Raw genomic sequence first — 16,984 nt, forward strand, 5'->3', positions numbered from 1 at the left:
GCTCACCACAAAACAGTTAGTTAGGACCAAAGACTTGTTCTCCTGCTAGTGTCACTCCTGCCTGTTGTCACTACAGGTTACACATTGGCTAAGAGCCCTCTGCAGTGTGACAAAGCTGAGGCAAAAAGCCCACAAAAAGGCCACTCCCCCACTGCCCCCTCAGCAGCCCAGGGTGCATGTCCCAGCTGTGCCCTGGAGCCATGTACCTTTTGGCGACTGCCTTTACCCCAGGTGTCTCCCAGCACAGAGGGGAATATGCAGGGCTCCCACCTTCCTCCCAGCTGTGTTCCCATCTGCTCTCCCAATCCCAGCTAAAGGCTACCCTGACTGGCCGGGCAGGCCAGTGCAAACTCCTGAAGGCACTATGGCTGCAATGCTTCCTTGCCTTAGCTGAGCCCCATGGGGCTGGCAGATGTGACAGATGTTGCTGAAATGCATGGGGCACCCTGCACACACCCTGAGGTCTGGGCAGACTTGAGATATCAGCATCTTTGCCTGGAGGCCAAAGGCACATCATACACTGAACCAAAGTGAGTGGGGCCTCCCAAGTCATGAACAACAAAAACTAAACCAGAAACAGAAAAGGGCTGAGGGAAGTATTTTTTTTCCTCCAGAAAGGGCATGGGAGGGTGTTAAAAAAGCAATTCTAATAAGGAGTTAGCATTCTCAGGGTCTGTTTTGGGGGTCTGACTTACACAGGAGCATAAATCAGCAGCAGTTTCAATCTGAAGCAGTCCAAGTCTCTGACTGGAAATACAATTGGAACCTAAAGCTGAATACCCAGGACTATATCGAATTAGGTGTGTGGATTGTGTCTTGTTCCCATACTTTCCACCACTATGATCCTCATCTTTACCTTAACAAAGTGATGTCAAGCAATCTGAGAAAAAAAAAAAACAAAAACATGTCCCACAAAAGAAGAAAGTGCCTTCACATTTCCCAGTATCCAATAGAAATTATTGAGCCTGATTTGGTAATCCATCCAATTCAAGGTTGTTTTCATAGCTACACCATGGCAGGGGGGGCACAGCACAGGAGAATGATTAACTTAATCCTCCTGCCTTGTTTGTTTGATTCTGCCTCACTGCAGTGCGAGTCAATAAAACTTTGTGCACCAACACAATTTCCAGCACCCGCCATCTGGGCCAAAATGGGGATTAGCAAAGCTGCCTTTCTCTTCCTCTTGTTGCTCAGCTCAGGTAAGAGCCCTTTGCCTTCTGCTTGCCTGGTTGGGACTGGGGCCAAACACTAGCAGGCTCTGTGTGGTGCAGGTAGGTCCCTAAGTCAATGTGTCACTCCTTTCCTGGACAATGCTGGGTTTGATGGGGCCTGGCTGCTCAGAAGGAGCTGCTGCTGAGCAGAGAGAGAGCTGTGGTTGCCCCAGGGTTGTGCTCATCAGCAACACCACAAGACCAGCTGCCGTGGTGTCTGCATGGGCAACTAATGGCCCCAGGCAAACCTTTGCCATGGCCAGACACGGGCACCCTTGGGAAGCAGCCTGCCAAAGGCTTGTGCAAAACCCACAGCAGTCAGTCAGAAGTTAGCTCTAATTTCAGCAGGCTTTGGATCAAATGCTAAAGGTAAAGTTGTGTTTACTGCCAAGCATTGTTAAGCACAGTGATACTGATTTTCATCCTTTATGACAGGAGTTTTAAAGCTTTGAAATGGAATATTTAAAACAAAATTAAAAATTAACGGGCTTCTTTATATTCCAACAATTTCACATCTTCTGTTGTCAAACACAATAAAATGTTCTCCCTTGTTTTCCTGAGGGCAGTAGGTAGAAATTTACTCCTCAGTAACCTAGATAACCTTTTCCAGGAATATATTCAGAATTCTTTCTTACAGTTCCAAAAGATGATAGGTGTTCCCTTGATGGATTTCAAGCTTATCTACAAATTCTGTAAATAAATATTCCATATGTAGTATATATTTCAATCAGATTTCAATCAGCTACCGTACTCTCTTGTACTTTGAAATTACATATAATTGCATGGCACTTAAATGACTTTTTAAAAATACTGATAAATACATATCAGCACGGTTTTTATGAGTGTTTAATAGTTCAGGTCAGAATATCAGGGACTTAAGGTCAGAATAGCAGGGACATATAATTATATGATTGTAGCAGGTAATAAAAGAAAACTGAGAAAGTGGAGGGTTTATTTGTTCATTGTTATTAGCTCCAGCTGACTTGCTCAAAAGTGATGGTCCACAACTGCCTTAAAGCAAATTTTTATGTTTTCTGGGTTAGTACTGGTCAAATCTGGAATATTGACCAGTATCTTGAATATTCTGTTCAATTACCCTGTGCAATATCTGGGTTTATATATATTTTAGTCAGACTAATATACTCCCTGATGCATTTAAAATCTCTTCTATTCTTTTCTTAAGTTTCCACTTTGCAGTGTTTTTCAGGCAACTAGCATCACCTTTTCTTTTCTATTATCTAAGTTTCTGCCAATCTGTGCTGACTTTTTTTTATGCATGTCATCCAAATTCCCATGTATTCATTCTCAATCCAACTGTAATAATTCTTTTTCTTATAGACACTGAAAAGGAATAGTATCCAAAGCAGAGCTCTTTGAAAAAATAATTTTAAGATGAGTAAATAAAGTTTGGAAGGAGTATTTTCTTTTTCTAGTCCCTTGGAACAGTGGCCTCAGTTAAGTTAGGAAAAAATTCAGGAAAGGAAGCACTTGTCTACTAACTCCATCAGGAGAAATTAGCAGGCTAGGCTCTTGGTGCTCTGCATAGCCCTGCTGTAACAGTAGGACTAGATATGGGAAGCCTCAGTGTCAGGGGTTTCTTAAGACATGCAGGTTTTATAGCATTGAGCCAACTCTGCAAAGGGACACAGAAAATGCCCTCAGGCAATGGACAATCTTATTTTTATTAGTGGCCAACATATCTTTTATTTTGTGTGAATCTGTGTCATATGGAGTTAGGTGATGAATGGCCCATATGTCATGGGAGTTAGTAACACTGGAGTGATGCTGCAGTGAATTCAGCCCAAATATGAGTAAATGTAAGTGTAAATGAAAAATTCACATTACCTTTGAGCATGCTGTATAAAATTATGAACTTCCTGTATTTGTCAATAATAATCTATATGGAAAAAAAATGAAATAATTAAACCATATGACCAATTAAACTCACTTGTGCAACACTGTAACCTGATGCTGGAGACGGAAATAAACTCTTGTAGAAATTAGAAACAGAAACATAGAATCTTTTTCGACATAGAAAGAAAAAAATTAATTAAGTGATAAACTCCACTGTGAGCTACAGTATTTTAGAGGTGTGTTAGAATTATTAGCAGGTAGATAATACAAATCTTATGCATATGTCACTTTCAGATGTAATAATACTAACTGATTTACTAATTTAAAATCTTGGGTTAATTTGTTGCAACATGTAGCCTGACAATTTCATTACTACATCTGCTCAACCCATTGCAATAAAACAATGGTGGGTGTTGTAGAAGGCTGTATAATAACTTTGTGATTGAAGTGTCTTGCTCTAGGGCAAGACATGTTGGGACAAACAGCTAGGCAGTGACCAATGAAGCTGCAGGGATTGCACAATCCACATGACAGGTCAAAATCTCCCATCCACCTAATTCATGCTTCTCTAAAACCTTGATATGGGTATCACTTCCCTTCATCTTTCTCTGGTTGGTGTTGACACCACTTAGTCTCTCTCTTGTTCCCGTTTTTTGCTTTTAGCTTCAAACTCTTGCATGATTATGCATGAGTTTGAAGCTAAAAGCACTCGTTTCCCATTTTTTGCTTTTTCCCATTCTTGTTTCCCATTCCCCCTCACTCTTGTTTCCCATTTTTTGCTTTTTCCTATTCTTGTTTCCCATTTCCCCTCACTCTTGTTTCCCATTTTTTACTTTTAGCTTCAAACTCATGCATAATCAGAATTGCCTCTATATCTTTCTTCCACCTCTTTCTTCCCACAACATGTTGCAGTCATTCAGCTGTGATTCTGTCAGGAGACAGAAATAACCTCAGAGTTTATCATCTTTTACCCAGAATTATGCAAAATAAATTGTGTCTTCACCTGTCCAAGCTACATGGAAAATGGGACTGAAATCCAGAGATGATCTTAATTGCAGAACTCTCAATTGTAATGTCTGATTCCTTCCCTTCTAGTGAAAGGAGATATACTGGATGACTATTCAAGAACAGATGGTGTTTGGATATTTACTCGAAATAAACAGTTTTATGAGACAAATGATGAAAAAGAATGCGCAGACAAATGTGAAGCAGAAAGAAATTTTACCTGCAGGTAATTTCTGTTGAATCTTAAAACTGTGCCATTGTGGGTGTCTGCATATCAATGATATGTTCCTACCTTTACTCAGAACCACATCCCCATTCTGCTGCAGCTCTGCCTACAGCAGTCTCCCATGCTGTGCCTTTAGCTTGTGACTTATCTCCAGCCATAAATTACCACAAGATCGAGGAAAGAGCGGATTTACAACCTACTACCCACTTTAGAGTAAATATTCAAGTTCCCATTCTTATCCAACATTACATGGAGAACTGCTTGAGCGTCTCTAGCTGGCTGCTGCTTTGTTTCTCAAGAGTGCAAGATTTCTAGTTCATTGTAGGGACAGTAACTAACCTGAACAGTTAGGATGATGTTGATAATGTTTTGCCAGTGCAGTTTCTAGTTCCCCACACAATAATTTATTCATGAAGTCATATATCCTGAATAAGTGAGCCACTTGAGAGTAGTAGATAACCCTAACCTCTTACTTGTCTAAAATACTGAGTGCAGCATCTGAAAGATAAGAATGAATATGACAGTGCTAGCAAATTAATAATTTATAGAAAGATGCTTATAAGTTTAATAATTTGAAATTAATTTAAAATATTACTTCCTATGTCAATATTGCTTCCTTCTCAATTTCAACAGGGCTTTCCTATTCACCAGGAAAAAGCTACAGTGTTTAACACTGGCTGAAAATGCTAAAATGACACTGACATTTGCCAGCACAGACACAGTTCTTTATGAGAAGATAAGTATGTGTACAATAAGATGTAACATAATTAATCATCAAGTCTGTTCTAATGGCATCCTTCTTTTCTCTGCTGCAGTGCTGGAGCAAATCCCTCTATAGGGCAGAACCTCATACAGAATTTGGGGGCCAAACAGGAAGAAGCCACATTACTAAAAATGCTGTTCAAGAGGGATCAAACACCAAGGCCTAGATCCATGGTGGTCTCCATGTGCCGTTTGAACTGGGAAGTTACTTGTTGCCTTCTTCTCAGACCCAGTTATATAGTCTGCATCTCCTCTCCCCAGGTGTCAGATGTGTCCAGCTTTATTATTTAGACAGGCTAAAATAATTTAGGAGGAACCCATTATTTCCCAGCAGATTGGTCTCCTGTCCTTGCTCTAACATTTCCATTTTATATGTTGAGGTTTGGGGAGATTCTTCTTGTGCAAACAAGAAGAGGGAAAAGGAAGGGAAAATCAAGATCACTGCCCTCAACAACTGGAAATTTTTCAGTGTCTGTTGCCAATAAAAGCACCATTGACATGATTTGCATTCTCTGTCTTGGAATCCCAATAGAACAACACCTGGGAGAGTCCGAGGCTAAGATGAATCAAAAGTTTGGGGGCCCTTATGTGACAAGTGCATTTTGATGACTATTTTCTGGCTTAAAGGGATGGCTGGGTGACACCCACACTGCAAATATGCTTATGAACAATGCCTATCCAAGAATCCCCAGCTGCTGCTGAAAGACATTCCTATTTATCCCTGTATTATGATAGTATAAGCCTGCATTATTTTGCACATCAAAAACTTGATATAGCTGTTCTCCTTACTTGATTCTATAGCTTTATAACAATGCTTCAGAAAGGTTGCTCTTTAGATCTCTAGTAGCTGTAACTAATTTAAAATACATTATAGAATGTCTTCAGGCACAAGAAGTTCAAAACATGAGTAAAACATGGTCCATCATGTACAGATGAGCCTCAGTTTTATCTGCAGATTTTCATCACCAATGAATGTTGTAACACCACTGAATTTACAAATTTGATTCCGTTTCAGTTTACCTTATGCAGTGTAAAAGAGGGATTGGGACAGACTACAGAGGAACAGAAGCCAAGACTCAGAGGGGTATTCCATGCCAGAAGTGGGCAGAAAAAATACCCCACAAACCAAAGTATGTCCCTATTTACATTTCTTTCTGCTGTTCTGAACCTTTTCCAAGTTTCCTCATCTTCATATATATACACAGATTTATAGTGCAAGTTATCACATCCTGTTGTCAGGTGACTTTTAAAAACAGATTTATCTTTATCTGTCTTGTTATTTTGACTCTACTGCAATGATCTGGATAAAGAAAGGATGCATTGTCAGCTAGAGAAGTTGTGTCTAAATGTGAGGTGTCTTAAGCAGATTAAATGCTCCTCTCAACACGATGAAGATTTTTGCTATTGGTAACAGTGGGGTCAGAATTACTCTCCTCTATATAAAGTGATATTTGTCCAGCTTTAGGCTCCTCCTACCTGCCATACAGATAGTAAAAAAGAAAAGTTGAGAAAAGTATCCAAGGACCAAATGGATCTGGCTAGGTGGAGTCTTCTCAGGGCTGGCTGCCATTGGGTTCACTGAAGCAAGTGGGGAAGCAGAGGTCCTGTGTCCTCTCATCTATGCTGAAGGGTTTTTTTAAAAATTATTTTGCTTTTATTCTAATTAAATATACTCGGATACTCTTGTTCAGATAATTTTAAAGTAATTTCATCTTCTCTGTGAAGAATGCTGTAGGAAGAAGCCTAGCTTCACTTGCTTCAGATCTCGATGACACCTAGTTGTGTTTGATGAGTACTCTAGAAATACACAACTTTTAAAGCAACTCCATTAAGCCAAACACATGACAGAGCCATAGGTTGCAGTGAGCTCATTAGATCAATTGGATGCACATATTAAAGACAATAATTGTCCTTTCAGACTGTCATTGTCCTTACAAGCTGTAAGCTCACTTCTTGGTGGCAACTGGGGCTAGGGAGAAAGCTACTAATAATTGTAGTTAGGAATGATTTTTCAATTTTCATTTATGGATTACAATGGAAAATCAGTTTCTCTCATTTTTACTCTGAATGAATAAAATTTCTTGCTAGCTGAGCAGGTTGAACTTTTCCCTTCCACGCCACTAAAGTACTGGCATTAAAATAGAAATTTAATACTATTACAGTTATACACCTGAAAAACACCCCAATGCAGGGTTGGAAGAAAATTACTGCAGGAACCCTGATGCAGATGAAAATGGACCCTGGTGTTACACAACAGATCCTGCTGTGAGATTTGATTACTGTGCCATCCCAGAGTGTGAGGACCAGGTCATGCACACTGGAGAAGGTATATTTACTTTTCAGAGAAGGGGTGTTCAAGTAGGTTATATTATTCCTGCTACTTTTTTATGCTTTATTTCTACAGATTTTTTCAAACTAGAATTTAAATCAAGATGAACTTGAGAAGTTCTCAACAGAGAGGCTTTTTTCCTAATTGGCTTGAGTTATCAAAGTTATTTTGTAAATATGGAAGAACTAAATTTGCTGATATTGTTTGCTTTATCTTTATTTGTCTTGCTACATTTTACTCTACTGCAGAGAACTGCAGAGATCTGGATAAGGACTACTATTGCTCTTACAGCAGTAATTTATTTAATTGTAACAAGGGTAAAGACTGACCAAAGTGCTGTGTGACACACCGAACTCCCCTTGCTAACAGTACATACAAATACATGACAAATTCCTCCCTGCAAGAGAAACATACTCCTGAAGCATTATTAATTTGGCCAGGCTGTAATGCACAGCTTTCTGAATTCCTTTCAGTGTTAGTTGGAGCAAACCCTACTCATCCTTTCAGCATAATCCCCCATGAATAGGCTGGGGTGTTCCTTGCTTCTTTTCCTTCTGCCTAGGACCTCAGGGGGAGTGCATGCAGTGTAACGGCGAGGATTACCGCGGAGAAGTTTCCAGAACAGAGTCTGGACTGGAGTGCCAGCGCTGGGATGTGCAAGAGCCTCATATGCATGGATTTATCCTGAAACAGTGAGTGACACTCAGCACCAAATTGATTCCCACAGAGCGTGGGAGAGCCTGCCTGCAGACAGCCTCATTGCTGCACGCGGCTGTTGCTGACTCCCAAGTTTCTCTCCATTTTCAACGTACAGCTATCCAGAGAAGGATCTGAAGATGAATTATTGCCGCAATCCTGATGGTGAACTTCGGCCCTGGTGTTTCACTACCAACCCGAATAAACGCTGGGAATATTGCAACATTCCTCGGTGCGGTGAGTCTGATTTCCTGAGATCACTCCACAGGGTAGCTCATTAAAATTATGCAAGGAGGGGAAAGAAAAGAAACCACAATTCTGAGTAACCTACAGGTATCTCTGTGAATCAGGGAAAGTGCACATTAATAAGCAGAATCAGTCATTAAACTTCAATTACGTAAAATTATGTATGGTCAGTGAGGATGAAGGTGTCACAAAGTGAAATATGGCCAAAGATGTTATGGGAAACCTTAATTTGTCTTTAACCATTTTACTTTTCAACTTACCTGGGAGGCAGGACATTAAGGTTAAATCAGGTGGTGGTTTACTGCTGATCTGCTAACTCACAGAAATCATCTAAATTACCATGTGCCTATACTGTGATATTTTACCTGGGTCTGATCTGCACAGCCAGTGCTGCCCATCTTCCTAGCAAGGTATGAATCCTGAGAAACAGGTTCATGCCTCAGGAGAAAAATCTGGTCTATCAGTGAGCTAGCTTAATCCGTTAAATTGAGCACACTAAATCTGGATATTTCCAAGGCACTGAATAAAGAGGTAACATTCCCTATTGTAGAAGTGGATTGCACTTTGAGAAAAAACAATTATAAGTGTGTTTTTTCTCTCTAGAATTGTTTTCTTATGTATCTGCACTTGCCAGTGCTCTAAGCAGTGGTGTGTGTTTGCTAGATGTGGTTCTCTTAGCATGCTCAATTTCTGATGGCAGAATAACTATTTATAGACTTTTGTATGATAAATTGTGACAATTACCATAGCATTTCCATCCTGCACTTAAAACTTAAAGTTTAAAGAACATAGCAACCTTTTAGGGTCACACTCATGTCCTTGGGGAATTCTGTATATTATAAGTATGTGCTGTAAGTTCATTTTCCATTTGCCCTCTGCAGGTTCTATGCCTCTGATCATTACTCTTGTTTTCTTTGCTGTTCCCCACATGGCAGACCATTTCACTTTCTTTCTTTCTTTTTTTCATTATTCCTTCTGTCCCTCTTCCCCAATACACTGACTGCAGAGGTTCAGCTCTGAAGGCAGCTCTGCTTTCTCTCACAATTTCTTCTTGGTCCTTTCTGCCCTTCACTACAATACACACACTACCTGTGTGTATTGTATTGAGTACTGTATTATTGTAATACAATACTCAATGAAACTCCATCTCACTTGGGTTTATAAGACTGTGCAAGACTACTCTGCCTTTCCTGCTCTGCTCTCAAGAGACAGTAGGCACAGAGTCTGGCTCAACCCAGCCAAGTTATTTACTGGCTGCTGTAAAAGGGCAGACACAGGACATCCATCTGGCAGTCTGGAGGCCCATAAAAATGTCCTCCTTGATTTTGACATGGCTTTTAACCAGTGTAACCTCTGCTGAAATAAAAAAAAATACATCTTCAACATTACAGAAACAAAGGCATTCATGTATTTTTGAAAGCATTACTTAACAGTATTTTCCTCCCCTCCCCTTCCCTTTTTTTTTTTTTCTTTTCCTGTTACAGCTACACCCCCATCAGTCTCTGGCCTGGACTCCCAGTGTCTTTCAGGGAGAGGAGAAGACTATCGAGGAAGGATTGCCATCACCGAGTCGGGAAATGCCTGTCAACACTGGAACACGCAGTTTCCTCACAAGCATGGCTGGGTTCCTGACAGATACCCCTGCAAGTATGCTGAGCCTCATCAGTCTAACAAATACCAAAGAACAGTTGTTCCCTATCAATCCACATGCAGAGGCAAGAGGAAGAAAGGTTTTCTTCATTTATGCTGTTAAGTTGTAATTCTCACTCTTTGTCAGTGCTCATTACTTCTGTTCAGGTCTTGCTCTTCATATTTTTTCTGCCTCTCTGTTTATTCTCATGCATTTTTCTCACTTGTCTCCTCCACATCCCACAGCAGAGCTATAGTTAGTTCACTACTTTTATGTTAAAAATCCTTTGGCTGTGTTTTGGCACATCTTCAATGCATTACTCTTCTGAAGAGTGATGCTCCAAGGACAACATACTCCCATACCTTGTGCTCCAAGGTCAGAGGAGCTGGGTTTGCAGAACATTACTGATGTGCAGGAATAGCTGGAACTGACCTGGTTTATAGCTCTGTAGTTTGATCCTGCAAGTTTTCCTAGGGAGCTGGAACCCTGTCCGCTCTCACAGGGCAGAAAGCAGCGTGCACCAGTGCTCCTATGTACACATTCCAGCCTTGCCTGGCTCTTACTGCAATCTCAGGGATATCAGTGCCTTGTGTTTTGAAGTCAGCTCTCACTGCTGCATCGTGATCTCAACAACAAGAGCAGAAAGTGTAAGCATTGGAGAAGTTCTTCCTATATCTTCAGCATTCAGACTGTGAAGTTAAAGACCACTGATTAGTCCCAAAGGAGTGATGCACGGGTTAATCAATCTCCAAAAGGAATAAATACACCACTGAGCTGAATTCTGCATGCAGTAGTTGTTAATAGTCATGCACACAACTCTTCTGGATTTCTGTGACTGGTTTAAAGTCTGTGTTCCTGTTTCTTGTTTTAAGGGGCTTAGAGGAAAACTACTGTAGAAACCCTGATGGAGAGAAGAAGCCTTGGTGCTACACCACCAACAGCAACATTAGATGGGAATATTGCACAATTCCTCCCTGTGACAGAACAGAAGAAGGGATTGCTGGTATGAATAGTGGACTGTAATTGAGATAAGGACTTCAAACCAGTGAAAGATTCATTGTTTCATATTATAAATGTGCTTAATTTTTTTTTTCAGTCACTTTGTCACTCTTAATGTTTGTCTGCCTGGCATGTTGCAAAATCTGCCAAATATTAAACTTTGAGTGGTTAGGGAAATACAGTGAAAGATACAAATCACAAGCTGAACTCGGTAGAAGAATTACAAGATGAAAGATATTTATGTTTTTATATTACTTTCTTCCCAAAGGTAGGCCAATTATAGCAAATTCATTGAAAAATAAAAAGGTTTAAAGGGATGAAAAATTGCTAAACAAAATTAACTCCTAGTTTTGGAAGTTAGTCACAAATGAGAGGATAAGAGTTTCCAATGTAATTAAAAATCACATTGAAACATTCATTCATTTAAGCATAAAATTAACAAGAAAGTCTTAGCACAATCAAAAGGATAATAGAGAGACTGAAGTTTAACATAATGTCTGTTTGAGAAATATCATGGGCAAAATCACCAGTATCTAATCTTTGAGGATTTTGCATGAGAAATTTCTTATCTTTAATTCTGACATGTTCACTTATGCCAAAATGAAACTGGTGAACCCTTCACTGAAAAACATCTGACATAAGATGTTAAAACTGTGAAAGGTTAAAACTGTGAAAGTTTTCTCAGCATCTTTGGAAATGCCCTTCTGCTGCAGTTGTGGTGACTTCACTGGATACTGTCTACATAAACGAGTTGTTAATTTTTGTCATCCTGTGTGTTTGAGGCTTTCTTGTGCCTGCTCAGTAAGAACATTAAAATCACGATGCCAAAGACCAGTTTCTGTTGTTTGCTGCAGATGTGCCGGTACAAGCTCCCCTAACAGAGGAGTGCTACCGAGGCAAAGGGCAGAGTTATCGTGGCACAGCTTCTGTCACTGTATCAGGGAAGAAGTGCCAGGCCTGGAGCTCCATGTTCCCACACAGGCACATAAAAACCCCGGAGAAATTCCCGGACGCGTACGTTTATCTCATCTTTTCTCACTTTCTCTGGCAATAACTGCTGCTGGTTGTATTATCTTTGCACAGCTATGCTTTAAAACACTGCTAGGGAAAATATTGATCAAAGAGAACTTTTCTAATGTACAGAAATGCTTTCTGTTAGTCTCATCTGTAAGAATTGTGTTTTCTTGTTATCTAAATTCTGAGTAAAATACAGCTGTGTTCCTTACTCTTAAATGTGATCTTCAACCAACACCAGGAGGCTTGCATCAAGAGACAAGGCATCTACTGAAATATGTGTTTAGCTTATGAATTTGAGACTTGCTGTTGTGGCCTTTCTAATGATTTAATCTGGGCAGGACACATCATTTATGATACAAAACACACAGTCAGATAGGTCATGCTTAGAAATGCCAGCTGAGTGTTCTTTGCCATTGGAATTGGGCACCCAGAATTGTGTGCACTGAAATTTCCCCTTGATTTACCTTCTTCAGATTAACAAAACTGTACCAGGAATGACTGGAGCAGTGACAAGCTAACCAAAATCACTAATGTGCCAGTTTTTAGTAAGGGCAGGAGAGCAAAAGGATTACAGGAGCAATTGTGAGGAAATTCATCATGCTTAGTGGATTATAAGCAGGAAGATTGATACTTTTCTAACTTTTTGCCCATTTTATGTTGTCACCCTAAATAATTTGAAATTTTCAGTTCTAACTGGAATATCCTCAGAGGGGATGATATCTTTCAAAAACATTTTAGAAAATTAGAATCAAGCTGGGAAAATGTGGAATTCAAGTGTTCTGTCATATTCAGAGAAAAAGTATTTCAGTTATTTTTTATTCTGAGACCATGCTGTGATTTAGGAGGGGGAAATACTACAACTCTGCAAATTATTGAAAAGAGAAATTCTACTTGCCCATGTCCCAGGCAAGCACAGACATGGGATTCCTCTCACTGAAGTCAGTAGAGGACTACTCCATTCAGTAGAAATGGGGTTTTGGGGCATAAGAGGGGATCAATTGCATAAGCATTTATTTGCCATTCTTCTGAATATGAGAAGGAACCTTTTAACATTTAAAAAATTTTTGAAAAGCCTAAGTTCCCCATAATAGTATGAATTTTCTTGCACACTTATTACTAATTTACACATTCTGACAATTGTGTATGCTTACATACACCTACTTGTAAATTTTTTTAAATTGCCATGTGGGGTAATTATTTAGGTACTAGTACATTGAAATATTATAGCCAGATATAAACCAGTAGTTGAATTGTTTCCTTATGCATAAATATATTCAGGATTCCAATGCACATGTGAAATACAACTCTTCACTAGCATCACAACCACAGATGTGCTTGTTGGTCATAGGATATCTGGCCATAAGTTAAACCAATAAATCTATTTATTTGTACATAGTAGATGTACATAGTACATTCTTTTGTCAAGATATTCCTGTGCTTACTTTCAATCTTGTGCAACATGACTGTTGACTTTATTTGTGCAGGGATTTGAGGGAAAACTATTGTAGAAACCCAGATGGTGACAGCAGCCCGTGGTGTTTCACCACTGACCCCAACACGATATGGGAGTACTGCAATCTCCAGAGGTGTGATGATCATGCACAAGAGCCTGCATCGAATGCCTCCCCTGGAATGATGGAACAAAACACTGGCTGGACTACACCCACCACATCTGGTAACAGCTGGCTATAACCATCACCTCCTGTAGTGCCTATGGTAAATAGCAACCTATCAAAATTATTCTTGAGTCTCATGGTTTAACCACAGCCAGAAACTAAGTACCGTGCAGCTGCTCACTCATTCCCCCATCCCTTCTTAATGGGAAGGAGAGTTTTTTAAAAAGTAAGATTCATGAGATAAGAATGGTTTAATAATTGAAACAAAATTATGTACAATTACTATAATAATAATAGCAGCAATAATAATAGTAATAATTGTCATGAAAACACAAGAGATAGACAAAACCCAAGGAACAAAAGTGATGCACAATACAATTGCTGACCAATGCCCAGCCTGTCCCTGAGCAGCAATTAGTGGCTCCATCCAGTGCATGTAATGCTTAAGCGTGTTGTTCTATGGGATGGAACATCCCTGTGCCCAGGCCAGGTCAGCTGTCCTGGCCAGGCTTCTGCCCAGCTTCTTGTGCACCTCCTCACTGGCAGAGAAGGGGAAACTGAAAAGTCCTTGAGTTAGAGTAAGCACTACTTAGTAACAACCAAAATATCAGTGTGTTGTAATTGTTATTCTGATATTAAACCTAAAACACGGCACTCTACCAGCTACTAAGAAGAAAATTAACTCTATCTAAGCCAAAGCCAGGACACTGACTAGGCTTGCAATGTAACAATTACATCCCTCCTGCAGCTCTCTGATCTGTACTGCTGCATTTTGCAGCAAGCGCTTTGTATATCTCCTGTAGCCGATGTCCTTTTACAGTGCATTCTGAAGGAATTCACCTTTTTCATTTAGGTGAACAAGAGGAAAAAAGACTTTTCTCTAGCTGTGTGCTACTGAAATATGTGACTCTTATTGTCATAAGAATTTTGCTTGTGTTGTGCTTTAGGGTGACCTTAGCTTGTATTGTTCAAAGGCAGATTTGTTTTGCAAAATTAGATAAATGAAGTTTTGCTCTGTCCTGTTTTGTTACTTCCTTAATTAACAGCTCACATTGGTCAAAGGTGGCAGGGTTGAACAAAAGGCACATTTCTAAATTTAGTTGAGTGCTCTTCTTACATGTAGCAGAAAAGAAGTACCTGTAGCAAAGTCCTTGTTAGCAAAAGTTGCTCCTTCAGTCTAATGGGCGGCTGAAATATGCTTCTCTCATGAAAGTGCTTACTGATACCAATTTAGCAAAAATCTTGAAGTCTTTCCTGATATTTACAATAGGTTACAGAAAATGCTTAGCCTAAAGTTCTTTGATATCAATATATAATCACCCTGGATTTATGAATGGAAGTGTTTAAAATCATTAATTTTGTGGTGAACTTACTTCGGGAAGCATAGATAACTCTGGGTAAGAATAATGTAACTTTGACTATAAGCAGGTAAATGCATATAATTTGGACTTTCAAGGCTCAGAAATAGTTTCAGAAGCTCAATGTTTCCGCATGAAGCCTAAGGACTGAGGTATACACAGCATTTTTTCCTTAACTCACACAGTCAACCAGAAAAGCAGGAAAATTGTGTGAGGTAATACCTTACTCATATTAGCCCAATGTTGTGAATATCCCACTCACCTGAAGCAAAGCTTGTAATATACTGAATATACTGTATATATACTGTAATATACTGACTTCGAGACTGTGGGCAGTGTGTTCATTGGTAGAGTCAAAAATCATCAGACACAGATATTCATATCCTGCTATGCCTGCATTTCAAGGAATTTAAAGCATTCAAACAGTTAAATTATTTGTCCAAATGAAAGTTTCATTTTTGTGTGTGTAATTGATGTCACAGTGATCTGGGGATGAACTCACACCCATGACTGATGGATCTTCAGACCAAGAGCATGGCCTGGATGCTTAGAGACAAGGGGTTTTTCACTCCCAATTATTTTATTCCAGCAGGTCTAATAAAACACTTTCTCTCTCTGCAGTCCTGGTGTCAGTCACATTTTAAAGCCTTTGGAGCTACAATATTATTCCTGCCAGTGTTTTGCTGTTTGCATGCCTAGTGTCCCCATTACTAGAGAAGTTACTTCATATTTTCTTTTCCTCCCTAGGCTGAAGTTGGAGGATCTCTGGTCTGCCAAGAGAAGAAATTTGTCCAGTATGGAGTCACCCCTTGGGGACTGGGCTGTACACAGCCATCAAAGCCGGGTTTTGCCCAAATTCCTGGTTTCGTTTCTTGAATCAAGAATGTGGTAGCTTCCCACTGAATCTGGATGCAGGCTAATTTTTCTGGAAAGCAGTCCCTGTGTCAGAAACAATATTCCAAGTATGGTTTTATGACTGGTTTTAAAAAGTATGTAATAATTCAAAGGAATCCTCAATAAATACCACTACTGGCTGAGTGTAAGCAGCTATTGCAAAGCAGTAGCCAAGCTGAGCAATTGTTACTGTCTGTCAGAGTGTCCCTGTTGTACCTGTGTGATTCAACATGGTTGCATGTGACAGCAGCTGTAAGGCTCCTACTTCACCCTGTTACACCCCAAATACTTAATCCAGGAATTAAATTGAAGGTTCCTTTACACTAGTGGGTACAAAGAGAAATCCCAACCAGATACTCTCAAGAGGTGAAAAATCACACAAGAGCTTATTGGCAAAAACATAGAAAATAAAGGGACTTTGGCAAAAGGATTAGATATGACACCATATTCACCTATCATAGCATTACTTAGCATTAATTTAGTACTTAGCATTTACTTAGCCCATTTCACCTAGAAACCTTTAAACCTATGAGATCTTACATTACCCACAAGTTCCATGAAAAGAAAATTAGGATAAAAAAGAGAGACAGAGAAAGACAGAAAGAAAGGAGAGATTTAGAAGAACACACATAGAGTTACCACCTCCTTGGATTCCATTGTGGGTGAGACAGGAGCTCCAGGAAGCTGGCAGGGTCCAGACCATGTGCTGGCCCTGTGCTCCATCTATTAAGCCTCCATGGATCTTTCCCCTAAGGAGACACTTCCAGTCACTTGGCCATTCAGGGGCTGGGTTAGCACCACCCCTCCATGTCAGAGATTGATTGATTGACAGCTCTGCCAGGGCTGAGGGGGGCTGGGGGCAGGGCAGGGCACCACCTCACCTAGCAGCACACAAGCAAGCATTTCAAGCACCCCAAAAAGTGGCTGAGGACACTAAACTCACCCAGCCTCTGACATCAACCAGGACCAAGGCACTGGGACCCTTCCTCTTTCGGTCTCATCAGGGTCCCATCTAGAGGCAGAGTAGAAAGGAAAGCATATTGAAACTCATATAATGGGCAATTGCTATACCAGTAAAACCTAATTAACATCTTTTTATGCAGTTCTTTTCCCCCCACCATCTCATGAATCCAAAAATCAC

General features: G+C 40.0%; 1 protein-coding gene across 1 annotated transcript; it reads left to right on the forward strand.

The window, feature by feature from the left end:
• The first annotated feature begins 1,094 nt into the window (after positions 1-1,094).
• LOC135444948 (plasminogen-like) lies at positions 1,095-16,031 on the forward strand. The gene is made up of 12 exons (XM_064707006.1): positions 1,095-1,199; positions 4,161-4,296; positions 4,930-5,036; positions 6,074-6,188; positions 7,221-7,384; positions 7,950-8,079; positions 8,202-8,320; positions 9,814-9,976; positions 10,832-10,962; positions 11,813-11,972; positions 13,460-13,691; positions 15,697-16,031. The coding sequence occupies exons 1-11, from the start codon at positions 1,151-1,153 to the stop codon at positions 13,665-13,667; spliced, it is 1,482 nt and encodes a 493-aa protein (XP_064563076.1). The 5' UTR covers positions 1,095-1,150; the 3' UTR covers positions 13,668-13,691; positions 15,697-16,031.
• Positions 16,032-16,984: the final 953 nt, after the last annotated feature.

This window comes from Zonotrichia leucophrys, chromosome 3, assembly GCF_028769735.1.
Source record: "Zonotrichia leucophrys gambelii isolate GWCS_2022_RI chromosome 3, RI_Zleu_2.0, whole genome shotgun sequence".
NCBI classification, from domain to species: Eukaryota; Metazoa; Chordata; class Aves; order Passeriformes; family Passerellidae; genus Zonotrichia; species Zonotrichia leucophrys.